Source organism: Hakea prostrata, chromosome 6 (genome assembly GCF_041222555.1).
Source record: "Hakea prostrata isolate BN-2017 chromosome 6, UWA_Hpros_2, whole genome shotgun sequence".
Taxonomy (NCBI): Eukaryota; Viridiplantae; Streptophyta; class Magnoliopsida; order Proteales; family Proteaceae; genus Hakea; species Hakea prostrata.
In genome coordinates, this window is record NC_142605.1 from 14,741,309 (window position 1) to 14,764,111 (window position 22,803).

The window sequence follows — 22,803 nt, forward strand, 5'->3', positions numbered from 1 at the left end:
CCATGACATATGATGATGATGGTTGTCAAGGTAGTTGACAACTGCAGTTTTATATGTTGCGTCATCCACATGGCTAAGATATCTTAATGGTGGGAATACACAATTCAGAAAGGGAAGTTCTGGTGGTTGTGGTTCAATGCCGAAGATTTGCTTCACAAATGTATGTGACCTTGAGTTAGGATTGGCATAAGTGATAATACATCCTAGTGTTTCCCACTAGCGTTTAATAGCCGGGATTTACACCATAAGATCCATAACCAGAACCAAAAGTAGAACCAACACTCTTAATAGCACTATTATGTGGCTGGCAATTTGCAGGTCTATGCCACCTTGATCCTATAGTGGTGGAGCTTCTGGAATCATCTAAGCTTATGGATCCCATAGAGCCCACCAAGCTCCCTGCATCAATCGGACAATAAGGCCTATATGATGATGTGTCCTCCGTGTCATCCTCATCCACATAATATCCATATATGTGCTTTTTTCCTTTCCCTTCTTGGTATATGTTAAAGTAGCATGACCTTGAGATGGAGAGCTCCACCATAGTCCGAATCCTGTGTTGCATGGGTGAATTGACTCTCACCCATGAATCTCGGTGGTCCTCTCCATCCCTAATTCTCAAGTGGTGGTGGTGGTGGTGGTGGTGGTAGTTCTCTCCCTAGGACCAGCCAAATCCTGATTACGAGGTTCATCATCATCACCACCTCCATCATCTCCATCACATCCATAATTATCATTATCATCATCAACATCATCATAGGGGATTCCTTAAGTCGCATCATCCTCGGTGTCCGATCATACTTTCAAATCCTCACTCTGGATCGATGCACCGAGGTGTGGTATGAAGGGACGGGTAGGCATTGCATGTGCAATGCCCTCATTGGCTAAGAAGTCATCCACATCAGCCCCCCTCTACTCTATAATATGTCTACTGGGATGACCTCCCTCATCTAACAATGGCTCTCCTTTTACATAATGGGTTCTCATCATCTTCCTCCACCTAAAATGATGTCAGCCAACTCTATCATGTTGTTCTCTCTGTCCATCCCCTGTCTAATACTATCCTCCCTCAAGTCTCATATTATTGTGCACGTAGACAAGGTCCTTTAGACGCTTCACACCCAATCAGTTGCTCCTCTTTGAGTGGATGAGGTTGAAGATACTTCAATTCCGCTCACACCTAGTGGGAGAACATGTCTGTGAGAGCACTTTACATGCAATAATGGACAAATGGGATGAGTTGCGGCCATATTGCAACCACCATTCAGTTGCAATAAACATATCATCATCAATTGGTATAGTCATAGACTCATGTGTCAATAGTTAGGTAACTAACTAAAAGATGGATTCATTAAAACTATAATGAAGAAAACTTACCCCCATGGGTGAATTCTCGTCTCGATATGGCCACGTAGCAACTAAAACTCCCTATGGCATCCTTAAATGCTTTCATCTAATATAAAGTAAAAACAATAACTAGGTTAATAACTTAGTATGAATTTTGAATTTTGAATTATGCAATCACAATCTCACCTCCATATTGATGATTACCTTTCTAGATGGATCCAATTCCATCCTCCACTATAGTTTGGACGGCATTTGTCAAGTCTTGCCTCATCCTAAGCATGTCTTTGTAGTGATACTTGGGATTTAGATAGTATTCTGTGTAACAAGTGATAAGAATAAGAGGGAATGGTGTGATAATGAAATGAAAATTAAATCCACCATTAGACTTCATAACTCACGAGTCTTATATAGTAGATGTTGTAGCTGCTTTTCCCATCCATAAAAGAAATTTCGGTCAAAATTGTCGAAATTTCGACCAAAATTCCAATTATTTTTAAAAAGTTATAGGTTTCAACCAAAATTTCGGAGATTTAGACCATTTCGAAAGTTTGACCGAAAATTTGTTCCTTGGTCCCATTTGTTTTGAATGATGTCGAGGTTTTCTTGTTGCCCCATGGGTAGATTTAAGCAACCTGCTTCTTCCTCTTATCTACTATGGCCCATATGTGTGGTAGAGTTGGTCTTCTTTGTTGATCTACCATTCTCAAAACATGCACCACGAGCTCAAGTATCTTCACAACAATCCTCACGTTATTCCAAAAGGAGTCACTCATGGTATTCGGTGCTCTTCCCCCTCCTTTAGTTGAAGAACCCTCCCAGTTTATCCACTCCTCCAATGCAAACATGTTCCTAAGGCCAACCTTCTTGCTCTTAAAGCTCTATAGTGCAATCCAATTGGTTGCAAATTTGGTTATGCCTGGCCTCACCAAGTGACCCTGGCACCGGTCCCTCATCATCCGCAGTGCATAGATATGATTATAAATGAAGATGCTGACATGTCGAGCTTACTCCACCACTTTCTTCACAATATTGCATTGACCCATGTCCTTAAGTTTGAGGTCAATGTAATGAGCAGCACATGAAGTCCAAAAGAGCTTATATATGTCTAGATAATGATGTCCAAATTAGTAATGAACCATCAAGTATGTATGTAACATGTATTTAAAATTAGTACTTGAAGCATAACTATGTTTTGATACGTGGGGTTCTCCATCATCTTTAGCCCAGCTTTCTTGTAGTTGGAGCCATTATCTGTCACGATTTGAACCACATTTTCCTCTCCAACCTCCCTCAACCACTTGCTTCAACAATTTATAAATGTATTTTGCATCCTTCTTCTCTTTAAATGCATCCATTGACATGAGAACCACTGTCCTCCCATCATAGTTCACATGAAATTGATGATGGATTGTCTAGTGGAGCAATCGAACCATCACACATTCACACATAACAGTCACCCCATAGTGAGCCCACATAGGCTTCAATCCATCTATGTAGTTATTCATATCTTGTTTATGATAAGGTAGGTACACATTCTGGATCCCATGTATACCACTCCCAACATTGCCTATCTCCTCAATTATATTCCTTTAGGGCCCTTAGGTTACATGTGCTGGAATGCTTTAGTACAACGCCCATTTGGAGAAAGCCCGCTGATACGGGAAAAATATCGTTGAACCGGGTCCATTCTTGGTTCAACCCTTGACCCCGGTCGGGGATGACTTAACCGATTTAGGTTCGAATGAACTGGGTTTGAAGATAGTGTGCTAAGGAAGAAACCCTGCACGATCGGCAGGTGGGCACACGTCCGGGATTCTTGGGATGGATAAGCCATCTAGAAATGGTTATCAGCACTCGTAAAAGATGACAATCGTGCAAACTTGGATAATTGCCACACCTGTTATAGAAGATCGTGTGATCAAGGGAAGTTGTCCATCACCCCACTAATGGGTCTAACCGTCGAGATCCGACGGTCACCAAAAGAAGGCTCGATCGAGTTCAACGGATGAGATTATACGGTTCACACTATATAAATCATAACCTACGTACGAAGAAGGTAACTGAATCGTATTCCCAGTAATCGTATTCATACTTTAGCTTTGCAATTAGCCAGAGCCTTTGTGATCAGTTCATTAATTGACTTAGCCTTCGAAGGTGGACTTCCGACCCCCACGGTCAGGCCACATCTGATGATTGTTTTGCAGGTCATTCATCTGTGATCTAAGGGCTGAGCAGATTTTGGACGCATCATTTGGCGCCATCTGTGGGAAACGCTTAAGAAAGTCATGGTTACTTGGTCAGCAGCAGTAGCTGCAGCGGCTCAGCGAGAGCCTGACATTCGACTTCCAAAAGTGAACACTCCAAAAGATATCCCTGAAGGAAGTCGTGCTCGTGAAGTACATGAAGATGAAGGATTGGGAAGTAATGAACACTTGCACCACCCAAATCTTCTCCAACAGCAGTTGGATCAAATGCAACACCAGTTTTTGGAGATGAACCAGACGCTTCGTATGCTGGTCTGGCAGGTGGTGGCTCCCTAGGCTCCTGACCAACAAAGGGCTAGAAGGCATGCGGGAGAAGCAGAGACGCTTATACCACCACTACGAAGGCATTCCCCACGAGGAGATAGGCAACCGGCAGGAGGCCAAAATTATGGCCTGAACATGCAAGGGGATTCTTGAGAGCGGAGAACTGGGGAACTACTCAGAAGGAACGATTGGCCTGAACAGCCACAAACGAGCCGAACCTGATCAGTAACGAGATTGGGCAGAGGGTACGCACTCACTCACCAACCTTAAAACGTTTGGGACGAGAAAGCTATCACACCGGTGGAGGACGTTCGGTCCACATCGGTCAAGAGCTTGCTGATATCAATCAGAGGTTGGGCTGCTCTCCCGAGGGAGGATGGCCGATGACATCTCATTCGGTCATTAGAAAGACCCCTTTTGTTGAGGCAATAACTGGATTTGTGTTTACTCACAACTTCCGGCTCCCAACTTTCTCTTTGTTTGAGAGTTCAAGAGATCCCATCGCCCATATCAGTTATTACTAACAGACTATGGCTGTAGCTGGTAATTCTGATGAAATCCTTTGCAGGGTGTTCAGTTCCTCTTTGATCGGAGCGGCACAAAAGTGGTTTTCGAATCTTCCTTCGGGAAGAATTGTCGATTTCGAGGAATTGGCGCGGAAGTTTATCGGTTGTTTCCAGAGTGGAATCCAGATAAAAAAGACAGAGGAGACTCTGTTCACCATAAAGCAAGGGAAGAATTAGTCAATTCGGGAGTACCCGAAAAGATTCAACAAGGTTACTATGGAGATTGAGAATTTGGATGAGCAGGTAGCTAAAACTGCTCTGGTCACTGGACTCACAAACCGGAGGCTCTTGGAGATATTACTTCAGGACATGCCAACCACTTATGCTGAATTGGTGCAAAGGTGTCAAAAGCAGGCGGAAGTGACCGAGATTCTAGATGCACGCCAGGGAGAAACAAAGGCCTCCACCAAAGGACAGAAGGCTCCTGAAGAAGGCAAAAGCTTAGGCAGCCCAATCATGATCGAGCAAGAAAGCCCCGTTCGGCGTGGAGGCAATGTTCTCCCAATCAAAGCGAGTATACCCCACTAAATACTCCTCGATCAGGAGATTCTAACATCATCAAAAGGCAAGATATTTTGAAATGGCCACCAAATGTCATATCCAAACCTGAAGAGCATAACATGGAGAAGTATTGCCGTTTTCACAAAGATTATGAACATTACACCAATGATTGCAGGCACCTGAAGGCCGACATTGAAATATTGATATCTCAAGGGCAATGGGGCATCTCTTGAGTTTTAAAGGACGACAAGTGGAGACAAGAGTCACTGTCGAAAAGAGGGACCGTTCGGGAAGTCGAGAACGACGGGGTTCCCAAATCGAAAAAGGGAAAGGAAGTGATTGACGCTAGTCGATCACTTATTTTGATTATATTCGGGGTCCTGAATCAGAGTCCCTCTGAAAGCTGAAGGCCAAATCTAAGTTAGTTGGAACTGGAGAGGCACAGAAACATAAGAGACCGAATGGTGAAAGTTAGATCACCTTCGATGACGAAGACGAAAGAGGTATATGCACACCTCATGATGATGCCATAGTAATCAAGGTGGAGATTGGACGATGGGAGGTGCATAGAGTATTGGTCGATACAGGCTCTTCAACAAATCTTTTGTCCTACGAAGCTTATCAGAAACTAAAGATCGAGAAAGACTTGATGGAGCCATCATCCACGCACTTATATGGTTTTGCTGGGTCATCGACCATAGCTGAGGGATCCGTTCAGCTGGACCTGTCGGTTGGAAAGTACTATTCAGGTGAATTTCCTGGTGGTTCAGGAGCTTCCAGCTTATAACATCATCCTCGGCAGGTCATCCCTAACAAAGCTAGGTGCGGTAGTCTCAACAAAGCATATGAAGATCAAATTCCCAACTAATAAGGGAATCGATCAGGTATCTTCTGATCAACGAATCTCCTGACAGTGCTATGTAGCATATTTGAAGGACAAGGATGGCCCGAAGAGGCCACGACATTACTGATTGAGATATATGACGATCGGGATGAGGAAGAGATGCAAAGACCTGAGCCAGTAAAGAAGTTGGAATGAATCCAATTGGATCCCGATGATGAAAAAAGAACGACTATATTGGATCCAAACAACTGGAGGAGTTCAAGTCAGAATTAAAGATTTTCCTTCGGGAAAACAAAGATGTATTCGCATGGTCTGCTAAGGACTTGCCAAGAATAGATCGAAAAGTAGCAGAGCACAAGCTTTGGGTAGACCCTAAGGCCAAACCAATGATCCAAAGGAGAAGAAACTTTTCAATAGAAAAGCAAGAAGCCATCCGAAGAGAAGTTAAGAAATTGAAGAACTTAGGGTTCATTGAACATATTGAGTGCCCAACCTGGTTGGCTAATGTGGTAATGGTCAATAAGGCTAATGGAAAATGGAGGATGTGTACTGATTACACAGACCTCAACAAATCTTGTCCAAAGGACTACTACCCCTTGCCTCGGATAGATCTTTTGATAGATGCTACGGCAAGATATGAAAATCTTGAGTTTCATGGATGCTTATTCGGGGTACAACCAAATTCTTCAGTTAGGAAGATGAAAAGTTCACTGCTTTCATGACCGATCGTGAAAGTTTATACTACAAGGTCATGCCTTTCGGCCTGAAGAATGCATGAGCAACTTATCAAAGGGCAGTGAACAAGATTTCAAGGATCTGATCAGGAAGAATATGGAGGCTTACGTGGATGACATGTTGGTCAAGAGCATGGCGCGTTCAGGGCATATTGCTGATCTAGCAGAGGTATTTTTGGTGGTACAGAAATACCAAATGAAGCTGAACCCGGAGAAGTGCGCGTTCGGCGTATCCTCGAGAAAGTTCTTGGGTTTCATGGTATCTCAAAGAGGTATCGAGGCAAACCCAACCAAAATACAAGCTTTGATTAACATGGAACTCCAAAGACCATTCGGGATGTGCAATGCTTAACAGGGAGAGTAGCTGCATTAAACCGCTTTATCTCACAGTCGGGAGAGAAGTGTCTCCCTTTCTTCAAAGCTTTGAAGGACCTAAGGGGGAGCAAAGAGGCCCGATGGACTGACGAGTGCCAAAAGGCGTTCGAGAACTTGAAAGAGACTCTCGGTAAGCCACCTCTCTTATCTCGACCAGAGAAAGGAGAAACATTACAAATCTATCTGGCGACGTCTCGCTCGGCCGTGAGTGTCGTACTTGTTCAAGAAAAGGAAAGAAAGCAATGGCCAATTTATTACGTTAGCCATGTGCTCCTTGACGCAGAAACGCGGTACTCCCAGATTGAGAAACAGGCTTTGGCCCTCATGATGGCGGCTAGGAAATTAAGGCCATATTTCCAGGACACATCAAATAGGGGCATTAACTACTTTTCCTTTGAAAAAAGTTCTTCATGAGCCTGATTTGTTTGGAAGAATGGTGGCACGGTCGGTTGAACTTGGTGAACTCCAAGTCCTGTACGGCGATCAAGGCTCAGGCACTGGCGGATTTTGTCGTGGAAACCACGATTCCAATGGAAGAAGAAACCAAACCGAGTATCCCAACCATGTGGAAAGTATACGTTGACGATTCGAGCAATAAGCATGGGGGTGGAGCGGGAGTATTACTCAAGAGTCTAACAGGTTTTATCATTCAATATGCCTTGAGGTTCGCCTTTGAAGCAAGCAACAACAAAGTAGAATATGAGGCTTTGATAGCTGGACTCCGTTTGGCTAAGACTCTGGCAATAGCTGATGTCACTATCTTCAGTGACTCACTGCTGATTGTAAATCAAGTACAAGGAGAGTACGGCATCAAAGAACCTCGATTGCAGAAATACCAAGAAATTGTGCGAACATTGTGAAAGGAATTCAAAGATCTGAAAGTATGCCAGATCCCAAGGAAGGAGAATACAATGGCGGACAAACTCTCAAGATTGGCTAACGCTAAGGAAAAGACGCTCGAGCCTTCGGTTTATGTATAAGAGTTAAACCCTACCGAGCAATCAGGAAAAGGAGGTGTCCTATATTGAAGCCGAACGCTGTTTGATGAACCCAATTGTGGAGTACCTTCGGGATGACAAATTATCAGAAGATGCAAAAGAGGCCAAGATGGTTCGGGTACGAGCATCAAGGTTCACTATGCAGAACGGAAGGTTGTACCGAAGCCGCACATGGGCGGTCGAGCGTTGGCTCACAAAATCCTCAGGCTTGGGCTATACTGGCCAAAAATTCAAGAAGCCGTAATGGATTATGTTCGCCGTTGTAACAATTGTCTGATCCATGCAACAATATCTAAAAGGCCTACGGAAACCCTAACTTCAATACTGGGATTGATATTATGGGTAAATTCACCAAGGCATCTGGCGGATGGGAATATTTTGTTGTGGCAATCAACTATTTCACAAAGTGGGTAGAGGCAATCCCTCTGGCGGCAATCACTGAGAAGAAGGTGGAGAGGTTCGTGTTAGAATCTATAATTTATAAGTTCGGGATCCCAATAATCATTGTTACCGATCACAGTACACAATTCAACAATCCACAGTTCGAGCAGTTCTGTAGCACATACCAGATCGAACACCGAATGTCGTCAATGGCGTATCCTCAGAGCAATGGCCAGGTGGAAGTCACAAACCGAACGCTGCTGGATGGAATAAAGAAAAGACTCGAGTCTGACAAAGCTGTATGGGTCGAGGAGTTACATAACGTTCTTTGGGCATACCGAACTACGGTTTTAACTCCCATTGGAGAAACTCCCTTCAAATTGGCGTATGGATCTGAAGCATTAGCACCCATGGAAATAATGGTAGGAACACTTCGAGAAAGAGACTTCGAGGAAAAGGCGAATGAACAGGGACTGCTGGACAGCCTTGATTTGTTAGATGAAGTTCAAACAAGAGCAATTGCCCGAACTCAACAATACCAACGGAGGATAGCATCGCACTATAATTCTCCAGTAGAGCATTGCCAATATCGATCGGGGGATTTGGTTCTAAGGAACACTTTGGCTTCAGATCCACGCCACTAGAAGAAGTTAGATCCTTCATGGGAAGGACCATATATGATAATCAAGCCAATCGGTTCGGAAGCATACAAGTTAAAGAATATAGCCACTAGGCGTGAACTAGATCGGTCGTGGAACGCAAGCCACTTGAGAAGTATTAAATTTAACATTTTCGTTTCTGATGTAGAGTCTTCTACTTAATCAATGCAATTTCCAGTTTCAACAACAAATCTTTTGATTGGGGGCTACATATCAGTAATTGAACGTTTAATCAAAAGGCTTCGGTTTAAAACCCGAGTGAGACCTTCGAACGCCTATAAAAATTCCACGGAATTTATAAAGGTGAAGGCTTCGGTTTAAAACCCGAGTGAGACCTTCGAATGCCTATAAAAATTCCGTAGAATTTTTAAAGGTAAAAGGCTTCGGTTTAAAACCCTAGTGAGACCTTCGAAATCTTAAAGAATTTTTATGGAAATTCTTAAGTATGCTAATTACAGGGCATCGCCCGAATAAGACCTCAAAAGCTTAAAAGAATTCTCAGGAATCTTTAAGTAAAGGCATCGGCTTAAAACCCGAGTGGGACCTTCGAAAGCTTAGAAGAATTCTCAGGAATCTTTAAGTAAAGGCATCGGCTTAAAACTCGAGTGGGGCCTTCGAAAGCTTAGAGGAATTCTCAGGAATCCCTAAGTAGAGGCTTCGATTACGACCGAATAAAATTTTTGCACCACTACGGTTCCGGCCAACTAAAAGGAAAAATTTTGAGGAATTTTGAAGAAGACTTCGGTAAAAAACCCAAACAAAATCTATAAGCACCAAGAAAGTGGAAGGATAAAGTTAATTCTTTATTTTTTAAGTGACCAGAAGGGGCCAACCTTTATAGTATCAAAAAGCTTTCCTTAGAAAAGATACATATGAGACAACAGATGTTAAGGCTAGTTTCTTCGTTCGGTCAAAAACGGTAAATTCTAAGTATCATCATCAGTGATTGCGAAGAGTTCCACAAGCTTTCATTTGTCGAAGGAGAGTCGGGAAGAAAAACCGAAGCAACTTCCATTTGTCGAAGGGGAGTCAGGAAGAAAAACCGAAGCGGCTTCCATTTGTTGAAGGAGAGTCGGGAAGAAAAGCCAAAGCAAGATTCCTCGTCCTCGGCGATTGCGAAGAGTTTCGTAAGCTCGCACTTACAAAAGGTTAGGAAAAACTCCACAATTCCATACCCTTCGTCTAGCTTTTCCGGGGAAGATTGCGAAGAGTTCCGTAAGCTTCCCCCAAGTAAAAGCAACGAAGAACGGGAGGGGCGACAAACCCTAGGCTTCATCCTCTTTGCCCTTTTCGACTAATGCGGAAGCGTGATCCTTAGCCAGGTTGACGTTCGGGGTAGACTCTTCATAGACCACATCTCTAAAGGGGGACAAAGGAGGAGAATCATCAAGATATAACATTATATCCGGATCCGGAGTAGGTTGGTCCATCAAGTCTTCAACCTAGTCGGGAGGAGGGAGTTGCAACTCTTCAAATACTTAGGGATCGCAGTGCATCTGGTGAGGAGCCGTATCAAAGTTCGGATTCCTCTTTAGGATTGACTTCCAAACTTCATTCTGGCCTTCTCGGTAAGCCTGCAAATGATAGATATCCAACATATCATCAAAAGGCTTACTATGCAAATATTTGAAGACGCAAGTCCTCCGGACTTCGACGGGAATATGTTTGGGTTTAGAAGGAGCTGCCTGCCTTTGGAGTTCGATGTTCTTCGCTCCAGATTCCTTAAGCTCTCCCGAGAGCTTCTCAACTTCTTGCTCTAAGCTACGGATGCTCCCTTAAGCAACATCAAGGGCCGAAGAAAGCTGCCCGATCTCAGTATTCTTCACTCGGGCCACGTCCCAGAGCTTGTCCCGAAGGCGCTCAATCTCAGCATCCTTTGCTTTGGCTTCTTCCCGAAGCCTGGAAAGATCGGAATTATCCTCTCCGATTCGAAAAGTTGACTCCACTTGTTTGTGGAAATTATCAGCAGTGCTCCTGCAGCATTGTAAGAGTTGTTCGGGAATTAAAGACATTCCAAAAAGAAAGAAAAGAAAGAGATAAGAGCCGGAGAATTACATTACTAATGAGTTCACGAAGGCTTCGTTGGGAATAACATTGAAGGCTCTACTCTCTACGGGCATCTGGGCGAAGGTGGACCACTCCAACGCCTTTTCAAAGTCGCCCATCACGAAGTCAGACCCTTACAACGTCCAGGAATGCTTGTACACCTCATCATCGGGACGAGGACGCTTTCTACTGGGGACAACGCCTTCGGCCTCCTGGAAAACTTCCCGATTCTCCCCCATCGGGGTAGGGACCTCCATGGCCAAGGGAGACTTGGAGGAAGATGCCAACGAGGCGGCAGCTAGTACTTTTGGGATTTGAACATCGGAAGAGGGAACCATGCTTTCCTCTTCAGACCGAACGATCTTTTTTCTCGAGGAAGATGCCAATGAGGAGGCAGCTGATGCTTTCGGGAGCTGAACATTTGAAGAGGGAACCACGTCTACCTCTTCAGACCGAACGACCTTTTTCTCTGCCGAAGTAGTCTTTTTGGCAGCCTTTGCCCGAATGGCATCCAGATTAAACCTTGGAGGCACTAAAAAGAAAGAACAAGCACTCTCTTCAAAATGCAGGATAAAAAACCCTAGAATTTACAAGGCGATCAAAAAGGAAATCAAAATAAAATGTTGGTCTTCTCCCAAGAACACTCAAAAAGGCTCTTCAACGTCACAAGAAGAGATTTCGATGAATTTTCAGTGATTTTAAAGCCTGCTACCTCAAGTAACGAAGCAACGGAACCAATACCTTGGGAGCCTCTCAGAGAGAAGAAATCGTAAAGTCGTGCCAGAAGAACAAGAAGAAGGAGAGAGTTACTTGCTTAGTGTTCTGCTACAAATCTTCAGATAGAAATACGAAAGCAAAGAGAGTGGCAAGGGAGGAAGTTTCAAACTTCAAACACAGCTGCGTTTGCAAAGGACGTATACAAGGTTTGAAGTCCATCGAAGGGGTTTAAATAACCTCAGAAAGTAGTGCGAGGAGGCGTGACTCAGTTGAATCAAGGGCCAAGGAAATCAATGACCTTTCGGATTTGACGTAAAAGAGTCAGAGTAGTTGCAAGCTTCCACATAGAAAGTTAAACGCTTATTACGAAGGAGTGCAGCTCGAGAAACGAACCGTCGCCCAAGTGCAATAAATGCGATACAACTTTATAATTTCTTCGGAAGGTTAACCCAGAAATAAATATGAGAAAATGTTTGGTTTTCTCTAGAAGGATTGTGCCGAACGCAGTATTTGCAAAAATCAGACGATATAAAGGATTAATGAGATTAGGGAAACTTTAAGTTTTTCTAAGCGAGGCTTTGGGTAAAACCGAATAAGACCCTTGGCCGAAGCATCGGTTTTGCATCGAGTGAAACTTCCGAATGACGAAGTATCGGTTTGCACCGAGTGAGACTTCCCAACGACGAAGCATCGGTTTAGCACCGAGTGAGACTTCCGAACGACAAAGCATCGGTTTGCACCGAGTGAGACTTCCCAACAACGAAGCATCGGTTTTGCACCGAGTGAGCCTTCCGAATGACGAAGCATCGGTTTGCACCGAGTGAGACTTCCCGACAACGAAGCATCAATTTTGCACCAAGTGAGACTTCCGAACGACGAAGCATCGGTTTACACCGAGTGGGACTTCCGAAGGACAAAAGTATTGGCTGGTCCCAAACGCTAGTTTCAGTCAAGATTCGGCACGGCTCCGAAAGAAACATAGGCAATACCCGACCGAGTCATTAATGGATAAGGCTTTCGCATTTTAGACATTCCCGAAGGGAATCCCTCGAGACAACTATGGCTATAAGTACAAAATTCTTAAGACAAGAAATTAAAGTCTTTTCATTGATTCATGAAATGGCCATAGGGGGCCAACCCTTACAAAAAAAAAAAAAAAAAAAAAAAAAACTTTCACGCTGGAGTAGGTTTATGGACTAGCGTGGTTGAAGGATCTACGGCTGAGGCTTGCTCCCGAAGGTTCTGATTTTCGCCAAGACCGCCTCAATATCGGGGAGAGGCGGAGAGTCACTGAGATATAAATCAATATCCGGGTCGGCCGGATATGGATCAACATCTTCCTGAGCCCACTTCGGAAGAGGCATTTGAAGCTTCTCAAAACCTTCAGAGTGACAAACCTCCTGGAAGGAAGTAGTATCAAAAGAAGGATTAGTCGAGAGAATGGCCTTCCACACATCATTCTGCCCTTCCCGATAAGCTTGAGTGTTGTAGGGAATCATCAAGTTGTTCAAAGGAACACTGTTCAGATATTTACGAACACAGGCTTTTCAAAGATCCTGGGAAAGATGTTCGGGCTTGGAGGGGATGACCATCTTCTGAAGATCTTCCTTTTCTTTGGCTAGGACATCGACCCTCTTGCCATATTCAGCAGAGATTCCTTCATGATTCTTCAGCTCACGAGTTAAGGCTCCAATTTGGCTATTGGCCAAGTCTAGATCCTTCTTGAGATGACCGACTGTGGCGTTCTCCTCTTCAAGCGCAGCCACCTCCTTCTTCAATCGGGCAATGTCTGAGTGTGCCATCCTCAGTTGCTCATCATAATATTGAAGTCGAGAACCACTGCGACCCACTCGGTTCAAGGCCTCAATCTGTTGGTGAAAATTCTCCACAGCGGTCCTAAGAAAGTTGAGAATTGTCAAAGAATTCTGAAGGATGCAATGATCGAGAAATCATTGAACCAGAAAAATCAATTACCTAGTAGAAATGCGGACAAGTGCATCATCACTGAGGGACTCAAAGGCCTGATGATCGGCTGGCATCAGGCAAAGCGAACTCCATTCGGAGGCCTTCTCAAGATCTTAAGTAACCCGATTGGACACATTCAGAGTCCATTGGGGAACAAAGATTTCTTCCGATCCTGGGGTCTTCTACTGCTTCTTTAGGACCATAGCATCGGTCGGGTCATGTCTCCTTTTAGTTCGGACAAGAGGAGGGACGACTTCTTCCTCCTCCATCGGCTTTTTTCCTTTCCCCGAGCCTTCACCCGCGGGTCTCAGTATTCTTATACTCTTGGTGGAGGGCTTCGGGGTGGGGGAGGTAGCTTTCTCAGCAGTAGCTTTCTCAGCCTGTGTTATCGTGCGAGGCGATCTTTTCTTTGCAGCTTCAACTGCGTTGATCGCGTTTGCTCGGACAACATCTGGATTAACTCTTGGAGGTACTGCAAAAAAGAAACCAGAGTTAGAAAACTCGATGAAGCCACATTATTATCAGGAAAGGCACAAAGAGTAGAAAGCTCACACTTAGCCAGCCTCCAGTATTGAAGGATAGCTGTGTATTCCATCTCCAGACTGTGAACCTCTTGGAACCACAGAATTGACTTAATCTTTTCGGCAGCAGCTTGTTCGGCGTCGTTCAACAGAAGAACGCGGTTAGCCTCGGTATAAGATTCAAGCTGATTCCAACCAATCAAGAAGTTTAAATCTTTCTGGGGCACTCGGTAGAAAAAATACCGATTGCGCCACCCTTTGTGGTTAGAGGGACAGGTACCCTTGGCTAGGATACTGCCTGACCATCCAAGCTCAGTCTTGTTACGCTTGGATAAGAAAACCCAACCCAGAGGGTTGGATTGAGACAAAGCATGAAAATGTACAAAAAGAGCAAGATAAGGTTTAATGCTAAGCTCAAAGCATAAACCAAGAAAGCCAACGATGTGACGCCAGCTATTGGGGAGAAGCATTCCGGGACAAATGTCCCAGTGGTTCAAGACTGCAGAAAACAAAGGATTGAAAAAGGGAAATCGAACCCCACTTTCCAGGGTGTCCAGGTACAGCGAAAATTCGTCAGGGGGATTCGAATTGGCTCTCTCGTTGGGATTGGGAATTTGAAGAAAATAGTCAGGCGGAAAATCGAAGTGTCCGGTTGCCGAAGTCAGTTCGGCTTCGGTATATTCGGAGACAAAAAAGTTTGGGCCTTAGGCTTATTGGATGGTCGAGGGGCCTTGGCGGCCGCTTTAGAAGTTTTGGATGATCTAGAATAGGGAGGTACGGTTGGAACCTCAATCTCTTTCTTCTGGCTCACCTCTTCAAACTCACGCCAAACATCAGTTAAATTTTGCCCCTCATTCCCCGATTGTTCAGATGGAGACGGAGACAGTGGCCTCATCACCAGAATCGCCCTAACCGGTGTTACGTCCAGAAGAACCTTCGTCAGAATTTCTACCGCTTCCCATTGCAAGGAAAGTCTGGTTTTGGTCTTTAAATCAGAAAGAAAACGAGTGTGAAAGCGAAAGGAGTAACTAAAGTAAGTACAGAAGGCAAAAGAGTCAATGAACTTACTTGTTCACCGGAGTAGAAAACTTGAAAACAGGAAGACTGGTAGGGCGCGGAGAAGACGATGACGAGTTTCAAATTGCAGACAAAAGAGTGAAATTTGAAAGCAACGAATGGCTTTTAAATAAGCAAGTCGGCAAGTACATGTGTACGATCAGGATCAGTTTAGATCAACGATTGTGATTGGGAGACGTTTCGGAAAAGCGTAAATGAATCGAATCAGAATTGACATTTTGAGGAACCGTCGTTTCAAGTTGAAAACAATGATGGTTTCTGCTGTGACCGACACTTGGCGACTCCCGCGTGATAGCCGAAAACGTTTGAGTAACTTGAGGAAAACGATGATGCAACAGCAATAAATGCGACTTGACATTCAAAAGAGCAAGCAATTGTTCGGATTCCTTGTTCGGTATCCATGTTCGGTTTAAACCAAACCAAGCCCTCGGCGTTCCCGAAAGCTTGGCCTGGGGGGCTCATGATACGGGACAAATATCATTGAACCGGGTCCATTCTTGGTTCAACCCTTGACCCCGGTCGGGGATGACCCGACCGATTTAGGTTCAAATGAACCGGGTTTGAAGATAGCATGCTAAGGAAGAAACCCTACACGATTGGTAGGCGGGCACACGTCCGGGATTCTCGGGATGGATAACCCATCAGGAAACGGTTATCAGCACTCGCGGAAACTGACAATCGTGCAAACTTGGATAACTGCCACACTGTTGCCAGAAGATCGTGTGATCAAGGAAAGTTGTCCATCACCCCACTAATGGGTCTAACCCTCGAGATCCGACGGTCACTAGAAGAAGGCTCAATCGAGTTCAATGGACGAGATTAGAAGGTACACACTATATAAATCATAACCTACGTATGAAGAAGGTAACTGAATTGTATTCCCAATAATCGTATTCATACTTTAGCTCTACAATTAGCCAGAGCCTTTGTGATCAGTTCATTAACTGACTTTGCCTTCGGAGGTGGACTCCCGACCCCCACGGTTGGGCCACATCTGACGATTGTTTTGCGGGTCATTCATCAGTGATCTAAGGGCTGAGAAAATTTTGGACACATCACCCGCCATCCCCAGTTTCTCCTCACACTACCCCACAAGTGCTTTAGCTACTTTTTCTTTTGCTCTGGCTCTCTATATAAGGCCCGATTTGTACAAAGAATCTCAATGTCATAATCTGTAGCATGGGCTAGCAAAGCTCAGCCTGGTGGGATATGAATCTCCTCCCTCACATGCAGACTTCTCCTCATATGGGCTTGGGAGCTGCCACCCATACCTGCTGGCTCTCTCGAGGACCCACAATCCATAGCCCTCTGCTGCCTCATTTATCATCTATTCTTGCCTGCTCCCTACTCATCAACACCGCTCTCTTCATTTGTGTTACCTCTGGGTCAGGTTAGTTCCATACTTTGTCTCATTTAAATCAAAGTCCTGCTCTCCTAGTATTGGGAGGGCATCTAGACAAGCATCCTCGAAATTCCTTCCTTTGTAATCTCTTCTCTTTCCTTTTTTGCTTTCCACCAGCCACGTATAAGGTTATTGCCTTCTTGATCTCTAAGGGCATCTTGGTGCATCCTATTACATTCTTATCTCCTCCAACTAATTTACCTTCAATCTAGTGGCTGCCACTTCCTCTTGTTTGTTTCTTGCAATAATTACAATCACTTTTCTTCTTAGTAGTTGTCAATGGCCTCCCGGGTTGCCAAGCTATGTCTGAGGCTAATGAAGTCGTGGATGATAACGAACGATGACATAAAGGAGGAAGAGGAGATACAAGAATAAAATCCAACTAGAGAGCCATTCACAATTATAAAGGAGGAAGAGGAGATACAAGAGTAAATACAATTGGCGAAGCGTGAACGGGGGAAGAGGAAAAGATTCATTTGGTTGAGGACATCAATGAGGAAGTCCCAACACACCAAATCAAAATCCTTGTAGATATTTATTTTGAGGAGTGCAACCATGGAGGAGTTTTTACAATCAAATCCTCGTATGATTTCCTAAAAGAGGAGAATGTTATCCGAGGTACTGAGGCCGGGGGTGAAGGTGGAATGATTTGGGTGAACCACAGAGGGGATAACTTTTATGAGGTGGATGGGTTTGAAGTTAGATATGGTGAAGGCTTTTAGGAGATGGATGAAGGCAAAGGAAGGTTTGATTGATGTGGGAGATTATGGTTAGGTTGAAGAAGCAGCATTTAATGGGTTTTACGGGATCCTTGTTGACAAGGTCCCAACAGAAGAAGAAGAATCACATCCTGTTGTCATTGGGGCCAGGACACAATCGGTCTTGTGGGAGCAGGTTAGCAAAGGAAAATTTCTTCATCCATTAGGATGGATTGAAGAAAGTCCCAGTGTGAGGGAGATAAATTATTGATTAGAGGGGGAAATAGGGGTAGAGGTGTGGAGGTGTGGAGGAGGGAGGGTTTAAGACGCTAATGAAGTTGTGGATGGTTTCAGATTGAATCCCCAAGACGATGGAGATGGAGGATGCATCCAAAGAGGTGAAGGACAAAATTAGAGTTGGCATTGCTTCAAGCTTCTAGAGTTCAACTGAAGAAGGCAGAGTTGGAGTCTTTGAGCTCGCCATTTGACCTAAATTTTGGCATAAGAAACTCTCCTCTCAGGAGATGAGAATAGATAACTCAGCTGAGAGGCACTTCTCAATCACGAAAGGTGATTCAAGAGATTATAAAGGAGCTGATTTTGGATGAGGGAGAGGTTTGAGTGGGTGGAAGAAATGAGGTTGGAGCTGTTGCCGTAGGTGTTTATGCGCAAAGCTAGTGAGGGTGGTGGGAAGAAAAGTAGAATTGGGCTCCGACCAGGCAATTGCATTACGAAAAGAAGGGAGGGCCACATGTCAAAAAAATTGAAGGGTTTGGGGCTGAGGGAACGGACGAATTGGATGAGAAGATTATAATGACAATGGTCAGAGAATGGTCAAGAAAATGGTCAAGTTTGTTGGTAATATTCTGGTAACCAGTTTGATGATTTTACAGAATAAGAGAGGTTCCCATCAAACGCAGGTCTTCAATGCAGTCATTGAAAGAATTTACTGCATTGGAGTCCAGAGAATTTCCTTCCAGTTTTTCATAGGTAAAAAGGAAAACATTGAAATCGCCACTGGTAGCCCAGTGGTGGTATGGAGAAGAGTGCTTGAGGGAGGAGAGGAGATTCCAAAGGAGAACTCTGCCCAGAGCCCGGTTGGTGGCATAAACAATCGGGAGGAAGAAGAAGGCTTGAGGGGAGTAGGAAAAGACTTTGATCTGGAGGAGCTAAAAATGGGAACAAGAGAGGGAGGCAGATATAGTTATGGGGTTCCAAAGAAAGTAGATGCGACCCAAATCAGAGTTGTCATAATTGGTAAAGAGGATCCATGATGGGGCGATGCAAGTCGCAATTCTGGAAGCATTTTCTGGGGCAACATGGGTCTCAAGGAGTGCATGAAAGGAAGCTCTAGAAATTTTTTATTACCTTCTGATTGTTTCATGAGGGTATTGAGACCCCAAATGTTCCATATAAATCCCTGGATCATGAGGAAGAAGGGAAGAATGGAGATACTCGGGGGGTTCGGCTGGAGAGTCTTCTCCAACTATAGACAAGATGGTGGCTCTGGTTATGAGAAAAGTTTGGGCTTGGTGGCTTGAATTGGAAAAGGAGAAGAGGGTTGGGTTGAAGAGAGGAGTGCGGGTGGAAGTATAGAGGGTTGGGCCAGATTTGTGGGAGAGTGGGCTTAGAAGATTGGGATGGGGGAGATGGGCTAGGCCATGTTGAGAGTTCTCCTTCATTTTCAAATTAGAATTGGAGTTGTATTGACTATTGAGTGACCGGAGTCTATGAGTGAAAATGATTTTTTATAAATGTATCAATTGTACCGGTATATATGAAGAAGTATCGAGCTACATCAGCTAATACATATGAAGATGTATTAGTGCACTCACCATTCACTGAATTTATCAATGGCATCGAAAAGTATTGACCCTGTTGTATTGTATTGGCCAATACATTTTGGTACAATCCAATGCCTGTCCTTAAAAAAGTAGAGAAAGAGATGTATTGGTATGTATCATGTTGACTATCTAATATGGATATGTAGCGGCCAGTATCATATCCATCATTCTAGATTTCTCTCTAGGAGATTTTCCTCCACCTGCAAAGCCTCCCACAACATGCTTTTTGCTTCTCTTAAGAAGCTGTCATCAGCAAGAGATGTACTAATCAGTCCTTGAATCTGCTCCAGCTCCTTTTCTCTCTCTTTTACTGCCTAGTAGAGAACCCCGAATTCACTCTTATTCCTCACTTGTGGCTCCTTTCTGACACTTTGCAGCCAGAGGGAAAGCTCCAGTAGAGGATTCAACCTATTGTTAACTGGGTTACGTCACCTCTTTCAACGACCTCTTAATATCCATGTTCCACTGTCCATGGTTGGAAAAGTATTAAACGGTTTAGGGCTTTAGCTGTACTCCTCTGGGATCTTCAAATCAATTGGGCTATGGTCAGACAACCCAAGCTCTAGGATCTCAGCTTGGGGCACCCTAAGCTTTTCAAGCCATTTATTAGTCGCCAGCACTCTATCCAGCTTAGAGAAAATCTTACCATCTCCCTTGGATTATTTGACCAGGTGAACAACTGGCCTCTCCATTTTGGGTCAGATGATCCTCCATCAAAGATAAAAACTTGAACTCTTGTAGTGCAGCTGGCCATACAAAGTCTCCCCTTCTTTTCACACTAGTGATCTTCATAGAATGTGTTGATGATCTCTTCACTTGAGTTTTACTGTTTAAAAAAACCATATTTGGGCCATATTTTGTACTTTGTGGATCTCATTTAATCTTCACTTTTAGGTTCCTAGCCTTGAATGCTTTTTATAAATGCTTGTGCAGAAACATTTTATTTTTAAGACAATTTTATGTTTTCTCTACCCTGTGTACCTCTGTTGCTTGCTACATAGTCCTTTTAGAATCTTATCATGTTTCCATATGTCTTCAGTAACCTTCCCTTCGAATAAGTTGTACTTGAATGGACTGTGAATATTCCATGTTCAACAGATTGATCCTTCTGACATTTGGGAGCCAACAACATTCATTTTGAAGCGTTCTGGCTACCAAGTTAAGATCAACAGTATGGAGATCGTGGTAATTGAGGAGAACTATTCAGCTGAGTTATCTGTATGTTTTCTTCTTTGTAATGGTTCTATATAATCGTTTAGAAACATTATTGATTATATTGCTAGTGAGCTTTTGCTCCAGACTTGGTCAACTTGTTCTTAATGTGCTTTAATTGTACTAATAAATGTGGTCACTGTATTTGCAATTCGGATAATTTGAGTAACTGGCTTCTAGTGATTTTTAATAAAACAGATAAGAGTTTATAACTTTTAAGTATCTCTTTGGAATTCTCAAGGTTTGCTGGATAAAGAGTGTGTAGGTGATTGTTTTGTGATTCTAAGCATAAAAAAAGAGCTGTTGTTTTAGTTATGGATTTCATTATCATTGGTCAAATGGTTAAATAGAAACTGTAGGAAAATTTGGAGGGTCTTTGGTTACTGCTTTGTTGCAAAAAGTTTGGGGGTTTTGTAGTACAGTGTGCAGTGCAGGAATGAAAAATCTACCAGCCTTTTAAGCAAAAACAGGTTTGCATGTCTTGTAGATGATAGTATTGACTGCTACATGGTGGAAAAGTTGGTCACCTGGCTTGGGACAGTAAGACCTTAGTCCTCTCTCAAATACAACCGATGAGAAGCCAATAGCAGATTTCCCCAAATTGGCATCATAAGGAAGTTGATTGTTGAAGAGGGGAAAGAAAAACATAATAATTTGATTGTGGTGTTGTACTCACATGATAATTGATAAGGGGAGATCCTCCAATCTTAAAAAAAAAAATGGATGTGGTTCAGTTTGATTAGGGAATAATGATGGGGCCAATATTGAAAAATAGGGGGAATAAAAATCAAATCCAACAATTTGTTAAATCATTATATGTGAATGGGCATTCTTCATTAATGAAGTAGTCAAACAAGGAAAATGGGATTTTAAAGGGGATACCAATGCAATGTGGAATGAGATGGCTGTGTATTTAGAAGGTGGCTAAAGATGTCCTAGGTGAATCAAAAGGAAAGATCCATTCTTATAGAGAGATGTGATGGTGGGATAGTGAGGTTCAAGTTGCCATTAGGAATAAAAAAGCCAGTTTTAAGACATGGCAAAGAACTAAGGATGTTGAGGATCTTCAAAGGTATAGGTTGGATAAAAATGAAGCTAAGAAAATTGCGGGAAAAGCAAGGGAAAGGAAGTATGAAGAGTTATACAATAAGTTGGGCACAAAGGAAGGGGAAAAATTTATTTATAAGATAGCTAAGATGAGGGATAGGAAGAGTAGAGATCTTGACCATGTTAGATGTATTAAAAATGGAGATGGTAAAGTATTAGTTTGTGGGGAGGATATTAAGAAAATATGGGAAACCTATTTCTCTAGTTTACTAAATGAGCATTCTTCAAGCACTTATGTTTCGGACGATTACACTTTTCACCAAGGCACCAATGTCCGAACTTATTTACGTAAAATTTCGATGTCCGAAGTAAAAGAAGCTTTAAGGAGGATGAAACTCCGCAAGACACAAGGTCCTGATGAAATCCCAATTGAAGTATGGAAGAGCTTAGGAACCCATGGACTAGTTTGGTTGACTAAGTTGTTTAATAAGATTATGAGCACAAGGAAAATGCCAAATGATTGGAGAAGAAGTGTTGTGGTTCCAATTTACAAAAATAAAGGAGATATTCAAAGTTGTAATAACTATAGGGGCATTAAATTGATGAGCCATACGATGAAATTATGGGAGAGAATAATTGAAACCCGTTTGAGACACTTAACTACAGTTACGGGAAACCAATTTGGGTTTATGCCGGGAAGATCTAAAACGGAGGCTATTTACTTAATTAGGAGACTTATGGAAAGGTATAGAGAATGTAGGAAAGATCTTCATATGGTATTTATTGACCTAGAAAAAGCTTATGATAGAGTCCCTAGAGCGTTAATTTGGCAAGTACTAGAGAAAAGAAGTGTTACAAGTAAATATATAGATATAGTTAAGGATATGTATGATGGTTCAGTGACTAGTGTTAGAACAGTGGGGGGACAAAGTAATGAATTCCCGATAACAGTTGGGCTACATCAAGGGTCAACTTTAAGCCCATATCTATTTGCACTGGTAATGGATGAATTAACCAAAGACATTCAAGATGAGGTCCCCTGGTGTATGCTTTTTGCGGATGATATTGTGTTGATTGATGAGACCCAAGTGGGGATTAATACCAAATTAGAATCATGGAGAGTAGCTTTGGAATCAAAAGGCTTTAAACTTAGTAGATCGAAGACATAATATTTAGGTTGTAACTTTAGTCATGATCGGGCAGATGATGAGGTGGTGATACTTGATGATAAAGAGATTCCTCAAAGTGATTGTTTTAGGTACCTAGGTTCAATCATAAATAAAAGAGGTGATTTAGAAGATGAGGTTTCCCAGAGAATTAAAATAGGGTGGATGAAGTGGA

At 43.2% G+C, this 22,803-nt stretch overlaps 1 protein-coding gene across 6 annotated transcripts in view; it reads left to right on the forward strand.

The window, feature by feature from the left end:
• Positions 1-22,803, forward strand: part of LOC149012323 (uncharacterized) — a 107,272-nt gene that overhangs the window by 66,810 nt on the left and 17,659 nt on the right. For all 6 annotated transcript variants that reach the window (XM_089159704.1, XM_089159703.1, XM_089159706.1 and 3 more), the window contains one exon: positions 20,302-20,421. In XM_089159704.1, the coding sequence (XP_089015830.1) occupies positions 20,302-20,421 (120 nt within the window). The remainder of the gene's footprint in view (positions 1-20,301; positions 20,422-22,803) is intronic.